General features: G+C 50.3%; 1 protein-coding gene across 1 annotated transcript in view; it reads right to left on the minus strand.

The window, feature by feature from the left end:
* VPS35L (VPS35 endosomal protein sorting factor like) overlaps positions 1–21,084 on the minus strand; it is a 103,227-nt gene that overhangs the window by 43,434 nt on the left and 38,709 nt on the right. The window contains exons 7-21 of the mRNA XM_073542967.1: positions 20,506–20,634; positions 19,237–19,321; positions 17,348–17,407; positions 16,200–16,296; positions 15,628–15,675; positions 14,755–14,848; positions 14,602–14,679; positions 14,401–14,523; positions 13,990–14,036; positions 13,078–13,189; positions 5,686–5,802; positions 4,986–5,039; positions 1,904–1,984; positions 469–531; positions 260–345 (exon numbers count right to left, since the gene is read on the minus strand). Of these exons, the coding sequence (XP_073399068.1) occupies positions 260–345; positions 469–531; positions 1,904–1,984; positions 4,986–5,039; positions 5,686–5,802; positions 13,078–13,189; positions 13,990–14,036; positions 14,401–14,523; positions 14,602–14,679; positions 14,755–14,848; positions 15,628–15,675; positions 16,200–16,296; positions 17,348–17,407; positions 19,237–19,321; positions 20,506–20,634 (1,274 nt within the window). The remainder of the gene's footprint in view (positions 1–259; positions 346–468; positions 532–1,903; positions 1,985–4,985; positions 5,040–5,685; positions 5,803–13,077; positions 13,190–13,989; positions 14,037–14,400; positions 14,524–14,601; positions 14,680–14,754; positions 14,849–15,627; positions 15,676–16,199; positions 16,297–17,347; positions 17,408–19,236; positions 19,322–20,505; positions 20,635–21,084) is intronic.

A 21,084-nucleotide genomic window follows, 5' to 3' on the forward strand; every position in this document is an offset into this window, starting at 1 on the left:
CCTCACAGTGTGCAGTGTGTACTCGATTTGAGTATGCACAAGTCTGCAGTCACACAGAGAGACTGCAGACTTGTAGCCGAAGGCTGGACAACCCCTTTAAGGTTTTGAAGATATGTACTGAACATTTAGAAGTGGCGATAGAGTAATAGTCCTCTTCCTCTCTGAAGAGACAATTTGCATATTTAATTTCCCAGAAAAGCATGCATGGCCTATAAGTCTCCTCACTCTGACGTGCCAACCTTCTGTGTAAAATGCTTACTTGATAAAGGCTTCCATGATGCATTTGCAAACCTCCACCCTAACACTTTCTTTCTGGAACATGTCCATAAATGGCAGGAATTTCTCCTAAAATCAAGATATTTGAGTATTAACAAAATTTTCAATCGAAAAAAAAAAAAATTAATAATAATACGACCGACTATATTGTATAAGCAAATCCATATGTCTACAACGGAAGGGATAACTCACCACGGAAAAGAGGACGGAGAAGTCATGAAAATGTGCAACGACTTTGGTCATTACAGACTGGAGCTGCAACATAAATTCATCAAAAATACAATACAATGTTAGAATCCGGAATACAAGCAGCCGACAGTGACCAATTGTCAAACACGCCCGTCTGAGTTAGCAGAGGGGAGTCCAGGACCACCATTTATCAGCCAGTTTAGAGGGCGTCATTACACGGGTCACTCACAGACTTCATTGTGCCGCACAGAAGAAACTGGATTTAATTTAAAAAAAAGCCTAAGGCTGTGTGCCCACGTAGCGATTTTTAAGCGTTTTTGCCGCGATTTTCGGCGCAAAAACGTTTAAAAATCGTGCACAGAACGCCCCCCATGAATTCCTAAAGCATTCCGCACATGCTGTGCTTTTTTCCGCGGCGGAATCGCATCGCGGAAAAAATCGCAGCATGCTCATTCTTTTGTGCGGAATCGCAAAGAATTGCCGCGATTCCGCACCCATAGGAATGCATGAGAACCGCTTACTTCCCGCATGTGGCTATGCCCACCATGCGGGAAGTTAAGCATCTCATGTGCGGTTGGTACCCACGGTGTGGAGGAGAGGAGACTGTCCTCCAGGCCCTGGGTACCATACCCCTGTAAAAAAAAAAAATAAAAAATAAAAAATCGGGGTATATTTACCTTCCGGTGTCCCGCGCTGCATTCCCGGCCTAAGCGTTCCCAGTAATGCCTTGTGGCACGGTCCAGTGATGACGTAGTCTCGCGAGATCGCTATAGCAACGCGAGACTACGTCATCACAGGTCTCGCAAGGCATTACTGGGAACGCTGAGGCCCGGGAATGCAGCGCGGGACGCCGGAAGGTAAATATACCCCGATTTTTTTATTTTTTTTTAGCATTTTAACATCCTATCTTTTACTATTGATGCTGCATAGGCGGCCTCAATAGTAAAAACCTGGTCACACTTGTCAAACACTATGTTTGACGAGTGTGACCAACCTGTCAATCACTTTCCAAGCGATGCTTCAAATCGCTTGGAAAGTGCTTGAATATCGCACGCGAAAATCACGGCAAAATTGCGATCATAATCGCGGTAAAATCGCGGTGAAATCGCGCAGAAAAAAACGCGCGATTTCTGGGAAGGAGTCCGGTTTTTGGTGTGCGTTTTAAAACGCTACGTGTGCACATAGCCTAAAAATCGAAATGTGATGCCTGACTATTGCCATGCAAAAAAAAAAAAAGCACACGTGGCCAGTCTGCCACTTACACGATAGAAATGAGAGCGGTCATCAGCGCTGCGGACCGTGGATATGGCACAGGCACATATGGACAGGGAGATTTCTCAGCCACCCACTAATATTACAGGTCATATTTACAGCATATCATTTTGACAACTGTACCAAAAACCTAGAATTACTGCATCCGAAGTATTAGAAATCTTACCTGTGGATAGGCTTCTTCAAATGCCCGGTCCGGGGTCATGTGCTTAATAACATCGGCTAGGATAGTATTCACCTCTCTCTTCTGCAAACATATAAGGTATAAAAACATCACAGCCCCAATGGGATCTACCCAGTCAGGTGTTCAAAAGACTGAATGTGCTCTCACTTCATACCATTACTATTAAGAGTCCGCTAATTACAGTCATATGTTAAAGTTTGGGCACCCCTATTAATGTTAACCTTTTTTCTTTATAACAGTTTTGGTTTTTGGAACAGCTATTTCAGTTTCATATATCTAATAACTGATGGACTCAGTTATATTTCTGGATTCAAATGAGGTTTATTGTACTAACAGAAACTGTGCAATCTGCATTTAAGCAAAATTTGACCGGTGCAAAAGTATGGGCACCCTTATAATTTTTCGTTATTTGAACACTCCTAACTACTTTTTACTGACTTCCTGAAGCACTAAATTGGTTTTGTAACCTCATTGAGCTTTGAACTTCATAGCCAGGTGTATCCAATCATGAGAAAAGGTATTTAAGGTGGCCACTTGCAAGTAGTTCTCCTATTTGATTCTCCTATGAAGAGTGGCATCATGGGCTCCTCAAAACTACTCTCAAATGATCTGAAAACAAAGATTATTCAACATAGCTTTTCAGGGGAAGGATACAAAAAGTTGTCTCAGAGATTTAACATGTCCGTTTCCACTGTGAGGAACATAGTAAGGAAATGGAAGAACACAGGTACAGTTCTTGTTAAGCCCAGAAGTGGCAGGCCGAGAAAAATATCAGAAAGGCAGAGAAGAAGAATGGTGAGAACAGTCAAGGACAATCCACAGACCACCTCCAAAGACCTGCAGCATCATCCTGCTGCAGATGGTGTCACTGTGCATCGGTCAACAATACAGCGCACTTTGCACAAGGAGAAGCTGTAAGGGAGAGTGATGTGAAAGAAGCCGTTTCTGCAAGCACGCCACAAACAGAGTCGCCTGAGGTATGCAAAAGCACATTTGGACAAGCCAGTTACATTTTGGAAGAAGGTCCTGTGGACTGATGAAACAAAAATTGAGTTGTTTGGTCATACAAAAAGGGGTTATGCATGGAGGCTAAAAAACACAGCATTCCAAGAAAAACACTTGCTACCCACAGTAAAATTTGGTGGAGGTTCCATCATGCTTTGGGGCTGTGTGGCCAATGCTGGCACCGGGAATCTTGTTAAAGTTGAGGGTCGCATGGATTCAACTCAGTATCAGCAGATTCTTGACAATAGTGCGCAAGAATCAGTGACGAAGTTGAAGTTACGCAGGGGATGGATATTTCAGCAAGACAATGATCCAAAACACCGCTCCAAATCTACTCAGGCATTCATGCAGAGGAACAATTACAATGTTCTGGAATGGCCATCCCAGTCCCCAGACCTGAATATCATTGAACATCTGTGGGATGATTTGAAGCGGGCTGTCCATGCTCGGCGACCATCAAACTTAACTGGAATTGTTTTGTAAACAGGAATGGTCACAAATACCTTCATCCAGGATCCAGGAACTCATTAATAGCTACAGGAAGCGACTAGAGGCTGTTACTTTTGCAAAAGGAGGATCTACGAAATATTAATGTCACTTTTATGTTGAGGTGCCCATACTTTTGCACCGGTCAAATTTTGTTTAAATGCAGATTGCGCATTTTCTGTTAGTACAATAAACCTCATTTGAATCCAGAAATATAACTGAGTCCATCAGTTATTAGATATATGAGACTGAAATAGCTGTTGCAAAAACCAAAATTGCTATAAAGAAAAAAGGTTAACATTAATAGGGGTGCCCAAACTTTAACATATGACTGTATATATTTCATACATGTCTGACAGGTGGAGGCACAACCAGCGTGATGGCACGGATGCCACTGAGGTCCATAAATAACTCCTATCTGATAGCATATCACTATAAAATTGGTGAGGGTTCAACTTCTGGGATCACTTATCGATCCTGAGAAATAATGGTCAGCAGCACTGATCTGTGGCCCCTGCATGGTTTGCCCTGGCACCTGACTATGCAGGGATCTGCAGCTCCAAGTAATATTGGGCCATGCATCCAGCAGCGGCGATGCGCAGACGACGTCCTGGAGCGCCCTTGGCACAGACAACGTCCGGGAGCGCCCCTGCTCAGACGACGTCCGGGAGCGCCCCTGCTCAGACGACGTCCGGGAGCGCCCCTGCTCAGACGACGTCCGGGAGCGCCCCTGCTCAGACGACGTCCGGGAGCGCCCCTGCTCAGACGACGTCCGGGAGCGCCCCTGCTCAGACGACGTCCGGGAGCGCCCCTGCTCAGACGACGTCCGGGAGCGCCCCTGCTCAGACGACGTCCGGGAGCGCCCCTGCTCAGACGACGTCCGGGAGCGCCCCTGCTCAGACGACGTCCGGGAGCGCCCCTGCTCAGACGACGTCCGGGAGCGCCCCTGCTCAGACGACGTCCGGGAGCGCCCCTGCTCAGACGACGTCCGGGAGCGCCCCTGCTCAGACGACGTCCGGGAGCGCCCCTGCTCAGACGACGTCCGGGAGCGCCCCTGCTCAGACGACGTCCGGAAGCGCCCCTGCTCAGACGACGTCCGGGAGCGCCCCTGCTCAGACGACGTCCGGGAGCGCCCCTGCTCAGACGACGTCCGGGAGCGCCCCCTGCTCAGACGACGTCCGGGAGCGCCCCTGCTCAGACGACGTCCGGGAGCGCCCCTGCTCAGACGACGTCCGGGAGCGCCCCTGCTCAGACGACGTCCGGGAGCGCCCCTGCTCAGACGACGTCCGGGAGCGCCCCTGCTCAGACGACGTCCGGGAGCGCCGGTATATTCTAGCAACGCAGAATAAAGGCTCATTTAGGTGTCAGCGCAAACTGTATCACAATGCATGGACTGACCGCGGCTCCCCCAACCCAAGTGGGACAGCCTCAAAGAGATAGATGAAGTTGTGAAGCTCAGGTCAGGAGACCCGTGGTCAGTCTTTGATTAGCCGTCTGATCTGGGACCGGTTTGCCTTTACTAAGATAGGAACACCCCTGATCTTTCTAATAGTACAGCTCATAAATCACTCACCGTGAAATGTCTGCAGGTGTATTCTACCCAAACCTCTGCACAGTTAATATAATCCTGCAAAAAAACAAACAGAAATTAGACTTTATACTGCAGAAAAAATATACCAGAATCTTGATCCGTTCCGCTATGACTCGATAACACCCCACTACATCATGGTTCTACAAAGCATACAGAGGGCTTTCCAGTTTGTGGGGTCACCTTGATGACTTTTCATGGTATCAATACTATTTCACGGACATAAAGAGGTGATGGTCTTCAGGTGGATGGGGAAGAAATACTCGTCCCTTGCCCAATGGAAAACACTGGTAAACGCAGAAATACCATATAGGGGTTGTCCGAAGACTCTCTCCAAGGTCTAGGGGCTTTGTGTATTTCCCTTCTACTAAAATGTGTGTCCCAGCTGTATCTCTGCTCCGGACACCATTCTCTCCTCTGCCCCCCAGACAAGTACTACACCCTTGTATGGCAGGAGGATTATCCAGGATACGGTAAGTTCCTAGATGCCAATTAAAAGGCAACACACGTTCTCGGTTGCAAATTACATTTATGCCTATAAAAGTAAATCAGATTTTTAAATGTCCCCAAAAATCCAGGGTATGAGGACTGTTCACATGGCAGAAAAATAATAACAACTGATGTACATGGAGCAGGCGCCTCACTAGTGCAGAGCCCATGGATTCTGGGCCGCAGGATCGAATACCTGGGGGACTTTCAGCTTAGTGATCACTTTCCAAGCTTCATTTAAAATCTGGAGCCTGTCATTCTCCGGAGGGTCGGCCAGAGCCACGTTCAATCCCAAGGAGCGGAAAAGAAGATGCTGGAAAACAGAAACTCCGCTCATTACTTATTAATCCAGGCTGAGGTCCACAGAGACACATGAATCAGAAACAGATCAAAGGCACGAAACGTCCTACAATCACAGAATGCCCTAAAAAAGTCATAATGCAGAACTAACTGCATCAAAAAGCCTTATCGGTACAGGGCAGATACTGCTGGCCTTAAAGGGAACCTGTCATCAGCAAAAATGAGTCCCCTACCTAAAGGCATGTTTGAAAAAGCCCTTTAATGCTTATTAAATGCAAACCACTCTTAGTTTGGAAATTGTTGAGAAATTCATCTCTAAAGTTTTAATTCAGTGAGCGCACACTGCACTACCAGCTGTCATGGCTATCACCATATTGCCCCGCCCATCACCGGCCTTCCGTTTTTGATTGACAGGTCACTCTTCTAGCTTACCCTGCCCGAGATTCAGAATTACTGGGTACAAAGGCAACTTAAGCAATTGTAAGTGCACAGAGTTATATAATGATGATTGCAATATATTAAGAGGAGAAAAGCTTTGATGGGAGGAGTATGGGTATGAGGAGGATGAGTATGAGGATGAAGAGAAGGAGGATAAAGTGGAGGAAGAGGAGGAGGGGGGAAGAGGAGGGGGGAAGAGGAGGGGGGAAGAGGAGGGGGGAAGAGGAGGGGGGAAGAGGAGGGGGGAAGAGGAGGGGGGAAGAGGAGGGAGGAACAGGAGAAGGATGAGGAGGGTGGGAGGAGGATGAGGAGGAGGAAGAGGAGGAGGCGGAAAAGGAGAAGGAAGAGGAGAAAGAGGAGGAGAAAGAGGAGGAGGAAGAGGAGAAGGAGGAGGACTTCTTTAATGAGAGATGTATGCATTTGCCTGCACTGAACTCCTCCTGGCAGTGACAGTAATCAGACAGAATAATATTAAACAGAATTTTTATGAATTAATATTGCAAGGGGTCCATCAAAAAAGGAGATTTTTGTGTACTCACCGTAAAATCTCTCTTAGCCTCTAATTTGGGGACACAGAACCATGGGTGTTATGCTGCTGTCCACTAGGAGGCAACACTATTCATAATCTGAAAAAGATTAACTATGGCTCCTCCTCTGCAGTATACACCCCTGGACGGCGTCAGCCTTCTCCAGTTTTGTGCAAAAGCATTAGGAGGAACATAACAGAAACAACATAACCATGCCTGTAAGAAGGCCACTCTGTACGAGCTCAAAGAACAATATGAGAACTGAACCGTAACAACGGCCCGTAAGGGCAACAGGGTGGGAGCTGTGTCCACCAATTAGAGGCTAAGAGAAAAGAGATTTTACGGTGAGTACACAAAAATCTCCTTTACTCTGTCACCACATTGGGGGACACAGAACCATGGGACGTCCCAAAGCAGTCCCTGGGTGGGAAGCAATGGACGAATATTGTGCTAGCAGGACCCTAAACTTGGGGCACTGCCGCCTGCAGAACCCGTCTACCCAGGCTCACATCTGCTGAGGACTGGGTATGAACACTGTAGTGTTTCGTAAACGTGTGTAGGCTAGTCCAAGTGGCAGCCTTACACACTTGTTGTGCCGAAGTCTGGTGCTGAATGGCCCAGGAGGCCCCGACTGCCCGCGTAGAGTGTGCCGTGATACCGGCCGGAAGAGGAGAGTTGTTAAGGCGGTAAGCCTCTTGTATGGTGGACTTGATCCACCTGGCAAGGGTAGCTTTGGAAGCCGGCAGACCCTTGTGAACGCCTTCCGTAAGAAGGAAAAGGGAATCAAGACTTCCGGAAAGGTGCAGTCCTAGACACGTATATACGCAATGCCCTGACGAGGTCAAGCGTATGCAGAGCCTTCTCCACTCTATGAACCGGAACCGGGCAAAGGGACGGCAGTGAAATTTCCTCATTGAGGTGGAAGTTGGACACAACCTTCGGAAGGAAGGATGGTACTGTACGGAGAACCACCTTGTCCTGGTGAAAAGCTAGGAAGGGCTGTCTGCAGGAGAGTGCTGACAATTCAGACACCCTGCATAGTGAGGTGATTGCCACCAGAAAAACCACCTTCTGTGAAAGAATGCGGAGTGGGACTTCCTTAAGGGGTTCAAAAGGTGGTGCCTGCAATGCTGTCATGACCAGGTTGAGGTCCCACGTTTCCAGTGGACATCTGTAGGGGGGAGCTAATCGGGAAACTCCCTGGAGAAAAGTCCTTACTTGCGGCTTGTTAGCAATACGCCTTTGGAAAAGCACTGAAAGCGCTGACACCTGGCTCTTAAGCGAGCCTAGGGATAGCCTGGCGTCCAGGCCCGATTGAAGAAAACCAAGTACCTTTGGGATGGAATAAGGGAGTGGGACCTGTCCGTGAGATTCGCACCAGGTAAAGAAACCTCTCCAGGTACGGTAATAGATCTTGGCAGAGGCTGACTTCCTTGCCCTGATCATGGTCGTAATGACGTCCGGTGAGAGCCCTGCCTGGGTTAGAACCCAGGTCTCAAGGGCCACGCCGTCAAATTGAGAGCCCCTGAGTTCTGATGGTAGAACGGACCTTGTGACAGAAGTTCGTGACAGTCGGGGAGACGCCAGGGGGCGTCTGCTGCAAGTTGTACGATGTCGGCGTACCATGTACATCTGGGCAAGTCCGGCGCGATCAAGATGGTTGGAACTCCCTCTTGTTTGATCTTCCTCACGACTCTGGAGATCAGGGGGAGGGGTGGAAAAATGTACAGGAGCTGGAATTGGGTCCAGTCCTGAACCAGGGCATCCGCTCCGAGCGACCGCGTGTCGCGTGTCCTGGCCATGAAATTGGAGACCTTGGCATTGAGATGGGATGTCATTAGGTCCACGTCCGGGGTCCCCCAGCGATGGTAGATCTGGTGAAAAATTTTGGGATGGAGAGACCACTCCCCCGAGTCCATTCCTTGTCTGCTGAGGAAGTCTGCTTCCCAGTTGTCCACACCCGGAATGTGGACCGCAGAGAGTACCGACCTCGTGTCTTCCGCCCAGTGGAGGATATGAGCCACTTCTCTCATTGCCTGGGTACTGCGGGTCCCGCGTTGGTGATTCACATATACCACCGCCATGGCATTGTCCGACAATATCCTGATATGAGAGGCTGCCAGCAAGTGATGAAAGGCTCTCAATGCCAGGAGGATGTCCCGAATTTCCAGGATGTTGATGGGCAAGGTCGCTTCCACTGGTGACCACTTGCCTTGTGCCCTGTGATGTAGGTGCACCGCACCCCAAGGCTTGCATCGGTGGTCAGGACATTCCATTGACCTGAGAGAAAGGATTTTCCCCTTGCAAGCGAAGTTGGCTTGAGCCACCAGTGTAGGGACCTCCTGGTTGACGATGTTAGCCGGAACTCCCTGTCGAGGGAGAAAGGATTCCTGTCCCAGGACCTGAGGATGGCTAGTTGAAGAGGCCTGAGGTGAAACTGGGCAAATGGTACCGCCTACATTGCTGCTGCCATCCTGCCGAGGACTCTCATGGCAATCCGGAGAGATCGGGGAGGATTGTGGAGGAGTATGCGAACTCCCAGACGGAGAGCCAGTGCCTTGTCCCTGGGAAAGAGCACCAGCCCCCTGGAGGTGTCGAATAGCATCCCCAGGAAGGTCAGGGACTGACTCGGGGTAGTCAATGACTTTTGTAAGTTGACTAACCAGCCCAGGCAACTCAGAGTGTCGATTGTGCTTGAGATGCTGACCTCACAGTCCTTGAAGGTGGAAGCCTTGATGAGAAGGTCGTCCAGGTATGGAACGACTACAATGCCTCTGGAGTGTAGAACGTCCATGGTGGCTGCCATGATCTTGGTAAACGTTCTGGGAGCCGTGGCGAGTCCGAACGGGAGAGCCACGAACTGGTAGTGGTCTTGGTTGATCGCGAACCTGAGAAATCTTTGATGGGCGGGAGCAATTGGTATATGCAGGTATGCGTCTTGTATGTCTATGAAGGCGAGATATTCTCCCTGCTCCATGGACGCAATGATGGACCGAAGGGACTCCATGCGAAAATGACGAACCCGTACATATTTGTTGAGTTGTTTTAGGTCTAGTATGGGCTGTATGCTGCCTCCTTTCTTGGGGACTACGAATAGATTGGAGTAGAACCCTCGGAAGCGTTGGGTCGCGGGAACCAGTACTACGACTCCTGCTTGAAGGAGAGAGGAGACCGCTTGGTGGAAGGCACGAGCCTTGTCTGGCGGTTTTGGTGGAACAGAGAGGAAGAACCGGTTCGGTGGACTGGAAGTGAACTCTATCTTGTATCCGAAAGACACTATTTCCCTGACCCACCTGTCTTCTGTAATAGGCAGCCAGACTTGCTGAAAGAGTAGAAGTAGTCCGCCTACTGGTGGGGTGTCTTCCGGAGTTCGTGAGTCATGATGAGGCGAAATTCTGAGGTTTTCCTCCTTTGGGCTTCGCCTGGCCTGCTTTCGACTGCCAGGTCCTGTCCGGCCTCTGTGCCGCCCGTGGGTTGTCCCTGCGTGGAGAGCGGTTACGATTTTGTGCTGGGCGCGAGACGGACCAGCCCGAAGAATTCCGAAAGGATCGGAATCATGTTTGGTTACGCCGTTTAAACGTGCGTTTAGGTTTTAGTTGAGGGAGAGAGGTACTCTTACCCCCAGTGGCGTTGGATATCATTGTGTCCAACTTTTCACCGAAAAGCCGTCCACTGAGGTACGGGAGATGCGTGAGGGACTTCTTTGAGGCCGCATCCGCTTTCCATTCCCGCAGCCAGAGGATACGCCGAATTGTTATGGCGTTTGCCGCTATCCCCGCTACACCTCTTGCGGAATCCAGGGCTGCATGAAGCATGTAATCTGCTAACACTGCTATTTGAACCGCTTGGTCCGACAGCTCAGGATTTGACGCTTGGAGGCCAGCTTGCAATTTTTTGGCCCAAGCCAGAATGGCCTTGGCCGCCCAATCTGAAGCGAACGCGGGGGCCAGGGAGGCCCCTGCCGCTTCGAAAACCGAACGAGCCATGTGTTCTACCTGCCGGTCTGCTGCGTCCCTGAGGGTTGAGCTATCTGGCAGTGAGAGGAGGGTCTGTGCTGCTAGCCTAGAGACTGGGGGGTCCACTTCGGGTGGGTCTGTCCACTGTTTGGTGTCTTTTTGTGGGAAGGGGTACCTAGCCTCCAAACATTTGCGATTGGTGAATTTCTTCTCAGGATGCGAAAACTGCTTGGTAAGGATCGCCTGAAATTCCGGGTGGTTAGAGAAGACCTTAGATAGTTTCAGAACACCTTCAAAGCAAATCTTGTGTTCTGGGGCTTCCGGGGTTGGATCGGACATGTCCAGCACCCGATGGATGGAAGAGATTATGTCCTGAACTAGCGCTGTATTGCTAGGGGGACAAGGGACCAGAGACCTCTCCGTTTCGTTGTCTGAGTCGGAGTCACAGATGCCTTCCGAATCCTGCGTATCGCTGAGGCGTTCCCTGGTGGGTGAGCTGGGGCGGAGGTCTCCTGTAGTCAGGGGTCGCTGTGGAGTTGTGCGTTGTCTGTCTCTGGTAGGGGAAGGTCTAGGTGACCTGGAACTACGATGTCTCTCCCTAGAAGGGGATGACCGTGTGCTATGGGATGACGCAGAGGAACGCGACGTGTGGGTCCGCTTACGTCTGGGAGAGCCAGAAACGACCTGTCCCTGAGTGGAGCTGTCCCTTTGCTGGGTAACGCTCAAAGCCGAGACATGACCCTGCAGAGCCTGGAGTAATGTGGAGGTTAGGTTATCTATGGACTGCGTCATAGACTGCGACATCTGGGTAGCCCATTCCGGCGTGGTAGCATCCGCTGAAGAATTGGTAGGAGCCTCTTGGGGTTCTGACCCAGTATTCTGCATACAGTCCCGACAGTGGGGGTACGTGCTGCCACTGGGGAGAGTGGTTTTGCAGGTTGTGCAGAATGCATAAAAGCAGTCCTGCCTGGTTCTCTTGTACCTTGAGCCCGGCATAGTGCGCAGAGCGCGGAAGGGCAGGCTATGGGAGAGCCCTACAGGGGTGGATATGCAGGGGAAACTTATGGGAGAGCCTTACAGGGAATCCGGATTCACAGCCGAGCAAAAAAACCCGAGCTGTCATCTTACCCCACCAGTGTGCCCCTAGGTCCAGCGCCGGAGATCCACAGTCCTGTGCCCCCGGAGACTGGCTGGCGTGGTGCTTTGCTGATGCCTGCGTCAGAAATGGCCGCCGAGAGGATGAGGAGGGAGAAGAAGGGGGCGGAGAGCTGAGAAAGAGCGCACAGAGATGTGTAAAAACGCGCCCTTTCTGCCTCGATCCGCCCCTTCTATGACACTATAGAGTGTCATATTTGTCATCCGGGGGGCGGGCAGGAGGCGGCGACCTAAGCTAGGCCGAAGCCGCGAAGGGCTCCAGGCCGGCGCGGTAGTCTGGGAGGGGGTCGGATCTTAACCGGACCCCCCCGGATTGGAAGGCAGGCTAGCGGTGGGGCCACAATCGGAAGTGGGGCCCTGTGATGGGTCCCCCTGAGGCGCTATGGAGCTGGTGCTGCCGCAGAGACAGGGGCGCAGGGAACCCTGTCTCTGTGTGTGCCATGCCTGCCCGCACTCCCCCCCCCGGCCCCGACAGGAGTCCGCAGCTGGGCTGGGGTCCCTGGATACTGTGAGCTGCAGATTGCCATGGTACAGACCCTACCTGAGGCGTCTCAACCTAATACCCCCAGAGGGGGATTAGGGAGGGTGCTGCTGTCACCATCAGGGGGCTTCTTCCTCGCCTCAACCCAAGACCAAAAGGAATTGGGGAAGGAGGGGGGTCTCAACTTCGAGCCAGCACCCGCAGGACTGGGGAAGGAGCGACATGGGGAACGGCCATCTCTACTTCAACCAGGCACCCCATAATAGGGGGCCGAGAAAGGAGCCATGCCGGGAGTCTCACAGGAGACCCGCTTTTCTTCATCTGTCATCTGGGAAAAAAACGGAGTGAAGAAAAAAAAAATTCTTTAGGTGTGCCTCCTTGCGACACTAAGCAAAAACTGGAGAAGGCTGACGCCATCCAGGGGTGTATACTGCAGAGGAGGAGCCATAGTTAATCTTTTTCAGATTATGCATAGTGTCGCCTCCTAGTGGACAGCAGCATAACACCCATGGTTCTGTGTCCCTCAATGAGGCGACAGAGTAATGAGGCAGAGATATAAATATTGGGGTCCAGTTCTTGAGTTGCACAGTAATATTCAGAAAGGAAATTGGAACTTCTTGAGTTAACCAAATTTGTGAAATGTTGGCAGCAGAACACGTCTGAAGTCATTCATTTAAATAACTGGCTGATACATAGAAATCTGCAGTTCTGCGAGCCATAATTAGGGCTACCTTGGGGAAGCCGGCCTCATCACATTCCTTAATCATTGCAATGAAGTCCATTGATCTGGCAGCGATAAACTCTGCTCTGAAAGCCGACATCACTGAATTTAGCAGGAGAGCGCTGAGGAGAAAAAACAGAGACTGCAAATCCACACACGTAAAAGGAGAATGTCTGGGACAGTTTTGCCTTAAAGGGGTTTCCACTTTCCAAACGCTATAAAATGCCTAAAATAATAAACAAAGCAAGAACTCACCCCCTATGGGTGCAGCGCCGGATCCCTGCCACTCAGGGTCAGCGTTTTGGTAGCAGTGAGAACATCACATCGACAGCACGGATCACTGTCCCAGCCGATCCCTGAGGTCTGCGGCTCGGGCGGTCTACCCCAATACAGCGGCTGAGCTCAGCGATTTGTGACAGAGGTGATGCATGCTGTCAATGTGATGTCATCGCTGCTGCCAGAAAAACAAAGAGCGGCGAGGAGGCTGTCGAGGGGGAGTACCTGCTGCGTTTGGTACTTTAGGTTTCTTCCATAGTTTGGCGTTCCCTATCCTGATAGCAACCCATCCCTTTAAGACTTAGATGTTGATGGCCAGTTCTTAGAACGGTGGGGATCTGTGATCAGATCTTCTTCTTATACATTATGCTCTGGAGGTGGCCAGACGTATACACCGTGTGAGGAGCCGGACAGCACAGATCTGTGTGCTGAGTAGAGGCCGAACCCAGTACTGCGGCTCAGATCGCATTCACTTTAATAGGAGCTGAGCTGCAGTACCTCAGAACGGCCACTACACGGTGTATAAATTTGGAAAATTTGGGAATGCAGCAAATGCGCCTCTTTAATATAGATTGGTACATACCCCGTCCCTGTGAACAACAATTACAAAAAAATGGCAACAGAGGAATGGGACTTTGTCACTTACTTGTTTCCTAATTTTTTGCAGCGCTCCATCATTTCCGTCAGTAGGGACTGCCGTGTGATTGACAAGGATATTAATTAGTGAGATGTGATCAGGGGAGATCAGTAATTACAATAAAGCAGAAAACAGAAAGCAACGCAAATGGGGAAAAAGGTCATCCTGATCCATTCCATAAATTTATTTACACCCACAGGTTTGGGCGTTCTCCCCCACCGCTCCATTCATTCTTATTGGGACCACCGGATGCGGTCAAGGCTACAGAGATCAGCACTGCTATTAAAATGGAGAAGCAGTGCACATGATGACCACTGATTCATTCCCTTGGGGCTTCCCTTGGCTCTCGGGATCGGTGGAGGTCCTAGCGGCCGGACCCCAGCAATCATGCAGATCCAATATAATAAACGTGGCACTCACATCAGGCGCTCGGTACGCGATGCAGCGTAACATCCAGTCTATGGCAGGAGAATACAGGGTGAGGTAGATGGGGATCTCCACCGCTTGAACCGCCAGCTGGTTCTGCACTGTGTCGCTGTGGATCTGGACACATCACAACAATATGAGTCCCATTTACAACTTGCGCCATAGACGCCCCGAGTAGAACAGAAAATATCTTACTTGTTTAAAAGTGAGCAAAAAATCAAAAAAGTTCTGGTTGAGATTCTCCTTGATGTGCGGAGCGACTTCCATCCCAACCTATAAGACGGCGGGACACGGCATCAGCAACATGCTAATAATGGCTGTATGCCGTGTCATTACGGCAGTCCTTACCCTGCAGAGATACGCCCGGGCATACACCGACACCAGCGGATCCCCAATGCCTTTTATCATGGAGGTCAGCCGGGGAAGAGACTCTGATATCCCACTGTAATAGAGATGCACCATAAAACTCTACTTAAAGAGGTTGACATTTTACCTTTTTGGCTTAAATGCTTATATTTTAGGCTAAAAGACATTTTTACAAATGGGTTTCATTCAAAATATTGCACCGATTCCCTTCTGTAGCCTCTGTGTTTCACTGTCTATTGCTGGCTGTAGAATGTGTTAACTGAGAAACCATAAGTAAGCTCTCCCTGACTGACAGGAGACTTGTAACTCTTTTTGGCGCACCTCTTAACTGATATATGACCACAGACCACATCAAAGCGGAATGTGAGGGAAACCAAGAGCCTGTATATATACTTATATTTCGGGCTCCAAAAAAATCAATTTTTCTATTGGGCTCTATTAAGAAGTTTGCACTTTTTACAGACTCTTAGTTTCCTTCACAGTTTCCGCTTTGATGTGGTCTGTGGTCATATATCAGCTAAGAGGAGCACCGAAAAAAAAAAAGAGTTACAAATCTCAGGACGAGCTTACTTATGGATTCTCAGTTAACTCATTCTACAGCCAGCAATATATACTACACACACGCTCATGCACACATGAACAACCCATTTAATATCCGAGCACCAATGCCAGTTTTAACCCCCACCAGCTCCAATTACCGTACATTCCATGGATGAGATCGGTGGGTGTCCGAGTAGTCGGTCCCACCCCAATCCCTGGGAGTATGCCACCAATGTTTAATCCCTCACAAAACTTAAGGGAACAGAACATGTTCAGAAAATCCTGCTTCCCATTATGACGAACTAATAAACTTACTTTTTAGAGAGAAACTTGTCACATTTCAGAATGGCCGCTTCAACGTAGCTGGACAAGAGACGGATTAAGGACAAACTAATTAGAACACAGACATACAAGTATTAGACTGGGTTCAGTTCGGCATTAGAGGCCTCATTTTGGTGTCTGTTTTATATTTTGGCACATTTGACCAGCATTTTTCACTCATTGACATGAATGGATGGTGAAAAAACGCTGAAAATCCGCAGCAAAAATACAAGTATCAGGTTTTGCTGCGATTTCTTGTGCCAAAACCTGATTCTATAGAATAGGACATTTTTTTCAGCTTGTTGGGAAAATAGAGAAAGAGAGTTCCAGTTCATATAGTGCTGGCAGAATACTTCTGAAGAGGAACCATGCACTCAAAAATAGTGTATGTAAAGTTACAGAGTAGGAGTATCAGGACATATTAGACTTACATGTGCAATAATGTGATCACACAGGACATGGCTGCACCACACCAGCACCGCATTATTACAGCACTGAACTAAGGTTTGCAGCATCTAGTACTAGCATTTCAGTATTAACTAACACACGATGTTAATAAAAGATACAATCTAGGAACTAGTTCCCGAATGGACGCAATCTTGAAAAACCAATTCAGACACGTCTCCTTGGCTGTGTCGTTCACATTATCCGGGGTAAAATTTGCTGCAAATATCACAAAAAGAACCATAAAAAAATGGTGAAATGTATCAAATATTTCTGTGAAAACAATTAAAAATTTATTTAAAGGCAAAGGTTTCTAAAGAATTGCACTACTAAGATTATTCAGAACATCGTGCTGTGAGGGCGCTCTTACACCTTAGTTGGCTGTCAATCCTGCAGGTCTGACCATCAGATACCTCTCCAAACACCTCCTTACACATGCACGCTCAGTTACGGAGAGCATGCATGTGTTTTCAATGGGAAGAGGGAGTAAGACGCTGACGGACTCCTCCAGAGGCGACTAATCTAAAAGAACGGGAGGTGCCATGCACATTAAATTGATGGGACGTTGCTACCTGACGGCTTCCGTCTGTGTATAAGGAGACCCTAAATTGCCCTTATGAAATATTCGCTCTAGTACACAGTCTGGTGCAGCCCCCTACTCCTGGAAATTTTAGCTCCCCTCCTAGGTACATTTAATTGGGGTGTCCAAACTAATGACATTGAAGACCTATGCAAAGGTGAACTTCTGCTCCTATACAAGGTATGGAGCTGTTCACTGTGTGAACCCAACCACCTCTGAAGCTGAAAACAGCTGTTTATGGGGGTGACGGGTGTCAAAACTCCTCTGATCTGATACTGATGACACATCCTAAGGTCAGTTCTTCAATATCATAAAGGGGGTTACATGGGACTGAAAACTGTCTGTTTTTTTAATGCTGCAATACCAGCCACAGCCTATGGACAATGGGGGCGCTGATCTCATACAGAAGCTTCAAACTGCTCTTTTTCCCTGAAATGATGGCATAAAACTGCATATAGCAGCAAGTACCAGCACCCTGAGTGCTGCCAGGTAAAGGACAGACAGACGGAGCAGTCAGCGAAGGACGCTTCCATACACTACTGGTAGAAAGAGCGACCTGCAAAGACTGGAGAGTGGTCCATGCTCCCTAGTTATAATCCAGACATATTCTGCCATAAGGAGGGGAGAAATAGACACCGGAAAATGAAGTTATTACAAAAAATACAGAAAATCACATAGAAAATTCATTACCCGGCAGCGCGCTCTTACTGTCCATACACATAGACAGGATACGTTCATACACCAGTTTTCCTGTAAAACAGATCAAATTAAAACACAAAGATACCGTAAAGGAGGAGCAGAATAGAAAAGGACATCCGAAATTCATGGGATATGCTAAAAAGTGTCTGAGAGCTGGAGGTCTCAGAGGCAGGAGCCACATCTAGATCTCCCCTTCTGGCTGGTGAATGATCATCAGTGAGTGCAACGGTAGCGGGTACGTGCGGCGGTGACGGGTGCGTGCAGCAGAGGCGGGTGCGCGCAGCAGAGGCGGGTGCATGCAGCGATGGCGGGTGCGTGCAGCAGAGGCGGGTACGTGCGGCGGTGACGTGTGCGTGCAGCAGAGCCGGGTGCGTGCAGCAGAGGCGGGTGCGTGCAGCAGAGGCGGGTGCGTGCAGCAGAGGCGTGCAGCGGAGACGGTAGCGTGCAGCGATGGCGGGAGCGTGCAGCGATGGCGGGTGCGTGCAGCAGAGGCGGGTGCGTGCAGCAGAGGCGGGTGCCCACAGCAGAGTTGTACAGCGGAGGCGGGTGCGCGCAGCGATGGCGGGTGCATGCAGCGGAGGTGTGCAGCGATGGCGGGAGCGTGCAGCGATGGCGGGAGCGTGCAGCGGAGGCGGGTGCGTGCAGCAGAGGCGGGTGCGTGCAGCAGAGGCGGGTGCGTGCAGCAGAGGCGGGTGCGTGCAGCAAAGGCGGGTGCCTGCAGCAGAGGCGTACAGCGGAGGCGGGTGCTTGCAGCGGAGGCGGGAGCGTGCAGCGATGGCGGGGGCATGCAGCGATGGCGGGGGTGTGCAGCGATGGCGGGGGCGTGCAGCGATGGCAGGGGCGTGCAGCGGGGGCGTGCAGCGATGGCGGGGGCGTACAGCGGAGGCGGGAGCGTACAGCGGAGGCGGGAGCGTACAGCGGAGGCGGGAGCGTACAGCGGAGGCGGGAGCGTACAGCGGAGGCGGGAGCGTACAGCGGAGGCGGGAGCGTACAGCGGAGGCGGGAGCGTACAGAGGAGGCGGGAGCGTACAGCGGAGGCGGGAGCGTACAGCGGAGGCGGGAGCGTACAGCGGAGGCGGGAGCGTACAGCGGAGGCGGGAGCGTACAGCGGAGGCGGGAGCGTGCAGCGGAGGCGGGAGCGTGCAGCGGAGGCGGGAGCGTGCAGCGGAGGCGGGAGCGTGCAGCGGAGGCGGGTGCGTGCAGCGGAGGCGGGAGCGCGCAGCGGAGGCGGGAGCGCGCAGCGGAGGCGGGAGCGTGCAGCGGAGGCGGGTGCGTGCAGCGGCGCACTCCATTCATTGTGATACCACTACATCTGAGCAAATACTCATCTATACAGAGACCTCACATAGCAATGAATAGAGATCCACTTACTGGTGGTCCGATGCCAGCCAAAACTGGGGGATCAGATAGAGCTGCTACCAACATGATGGCTGGAACAAAATGTTCATAGTAAAGAATGCCGTTGTGATTTACGCTATGTGATCAGTGGGCTCCTTCTCATTCACTTTGAGCGTGCTACATGCAGTTTGCATATTTCATTTTCCAGAGGAGCATTGCACGGCCTATAAGTCTCCTTACATTGGCATATAAACTCTCCATTAGGAGAAACATTACCCCTTATACCCCAGTCTGAGGCTTCTCATCCAGCCAAATCAGATCTCATGCATCGCACTGAGGAGGGGTAACACCGGAAAAAGGAGTCCGCACATTGAGATTCTGATTCAGCTTTTATCCATAGGTCATGTGGTGTTAAAGGGTCGACATTGACTTTTAAGGATCGCTACTTCCAACAGGTGGCGCTAAAGTTCTAGTCGTCTTCCACTCTGAGGAGGGACTATGCATATAACAACGTACGAGGCAAAGATGGATAACACACTTACCAAACGTGTCCAGGATATCGGTTATCAGCACAAACTTGCTGGGGTAAAACTTGATCACTGTGGTGTCAGAGAGGAGCTTGGAGCACTGGAGAAGGAGAAAGACATCTGACATAGGTTACCTGTGTTATCTGCTTTCATCTGATAACCTGGGCGATTACCCAGCCGACGCCAGGGTGGGAGGACATCACTGTACTGACCAAAGATTTATCACAAGTTGCTAAAACTGAAGCTGAGCAGTCGGTGCAGAGAGGTCTTATTGTCATTGGGGAGCATCAGCCCCATAAGACATGTAAAAAAGCACCAAGCCACAAAATAGCCAGAAATGTATTCATTTAACCTAGATGTACATGATAAGCCAGGTGTGGGTGTATGGAGCGGGCACAGGAGCTGAGCCTGCACCATACCCATCAGATGCCGGAGCCCGCACCATACCCATCAGATGCCGGAGCCCGCACCATACCCATCAGATGCCGGAGCCCGCACCATACCCATCAGATGCCGGAGCCCGCACCATACCCATCAGATGCCGGAGCCCGCACCATACCCATCAGATGCCGGAGCCCGCACCATACCCATCAGATGCCGGAGCCCGCACCATACCCATCAGATGCCGGAGCCCGCACCATACCCATCAGATGCCGGAGCCCGCACCATACCCATCAGATGCCGGAGCCCGCACCATACCCATCAGATGCCGGAGCCCGCACCATACCCATCAGATGCCGGAGCCCGCACCATACCCATCAGATGCCGGAGCCCGCACCATACCCATCAGATGCCGGAGCCCGCACCATACCCGTCAGATGCCGGATGGTGTTCTGCATCCTGCATCTGCCCGTAGAAGTAGCAACCAGAGCCATCTATGACTGCAGCTATTCAACCACAGGAATGCCTCTGTCAATTACTGACAGCAGCAACTAAATAGCTCCTATTGGTTCCACAGGGAAATAAATGTGCAGTGCCAATAGGTTGTGATGGCTGCCAGCATATTCTGAAACTTCTCAAATCCTCCATAGCTGCCATCGTAGTCCTTCTATGCCGTTTTACTGGCTTTGTTCTACAATCTACATCTGCCCTGTATGCAGCGGGCTCAGCTCCTGAGCCTGCACAATACATGTGCACCCTGACTGTGACATACGTGTATGCAAAGAGGATGAACTTTGCAGCTTGTGAACTGAACCTCACGAAAAAAAAAATGCAGAACATAATCCCATCCTTGAACGGGAAGTATCCATCACTAATATAATATAGCAGACAACGAGCAGAGACCTGGATGACAATTTTCAGAGCTTTGACTTTCTGATCGGAGGCCCAGGCATCCTTCAGGGACTGGTTGAGCTCCTCTATCCGGCTGATGTAATCTTGTTGAGTCAGATTCAAGAGTTCTTTCTGAGATCCCTGGAAAGAGATGAACATGGACGGTCAATGTCACAACTCAACGTCAGGAACCTCCGACAAGCTTCACAAACAGCGACCTGTGGAAGGATCATCACTAAATCCTCATTAGCTCTGCTTGACAGCAATTAACGACTTCCTCTTAAAAGGGATGGAGGAGGCATTCATCAAAAATGATCTGGATCGGTGGCAAAAAGAAAAATCGGATCATTAGAGACAAAGTCGGATAAACGCAAACAGAAGCGGAGTCCATTCTCACGTGGCGAAAGTGGCCACCAACCGACACATCCAGATAGGAATTAAAGGGAGAGACGGCCATCCTCGAGTGGGTCTGCAACTCCCCTGCACACCTCCCTCTCCATGTATATGGTGGTGGGGATTTCTGGCAGATGCATTAATTAGGAAGAACCCTGGATCTGCAGACCACCACCGAGCATCTCTATACATGTAGAG

This window comes from Dendrobates tinctorius, unplaced genomic scaffold (assembly GCF_039654945.1).
Source record: "Dendrobates tinctorius isolate UK_male_01 unplaced genomic scaffold, ASM3965494v1 ptg000129l, whole genome shotgun sequence".
Taxonomy (NCBI): domain Eukaryota; kingdom Metazoa; phylum Chordata; class Amphibia; order Anura; family Dendrobatidae; genus Dendrobates; species Dendrobates tinctorius.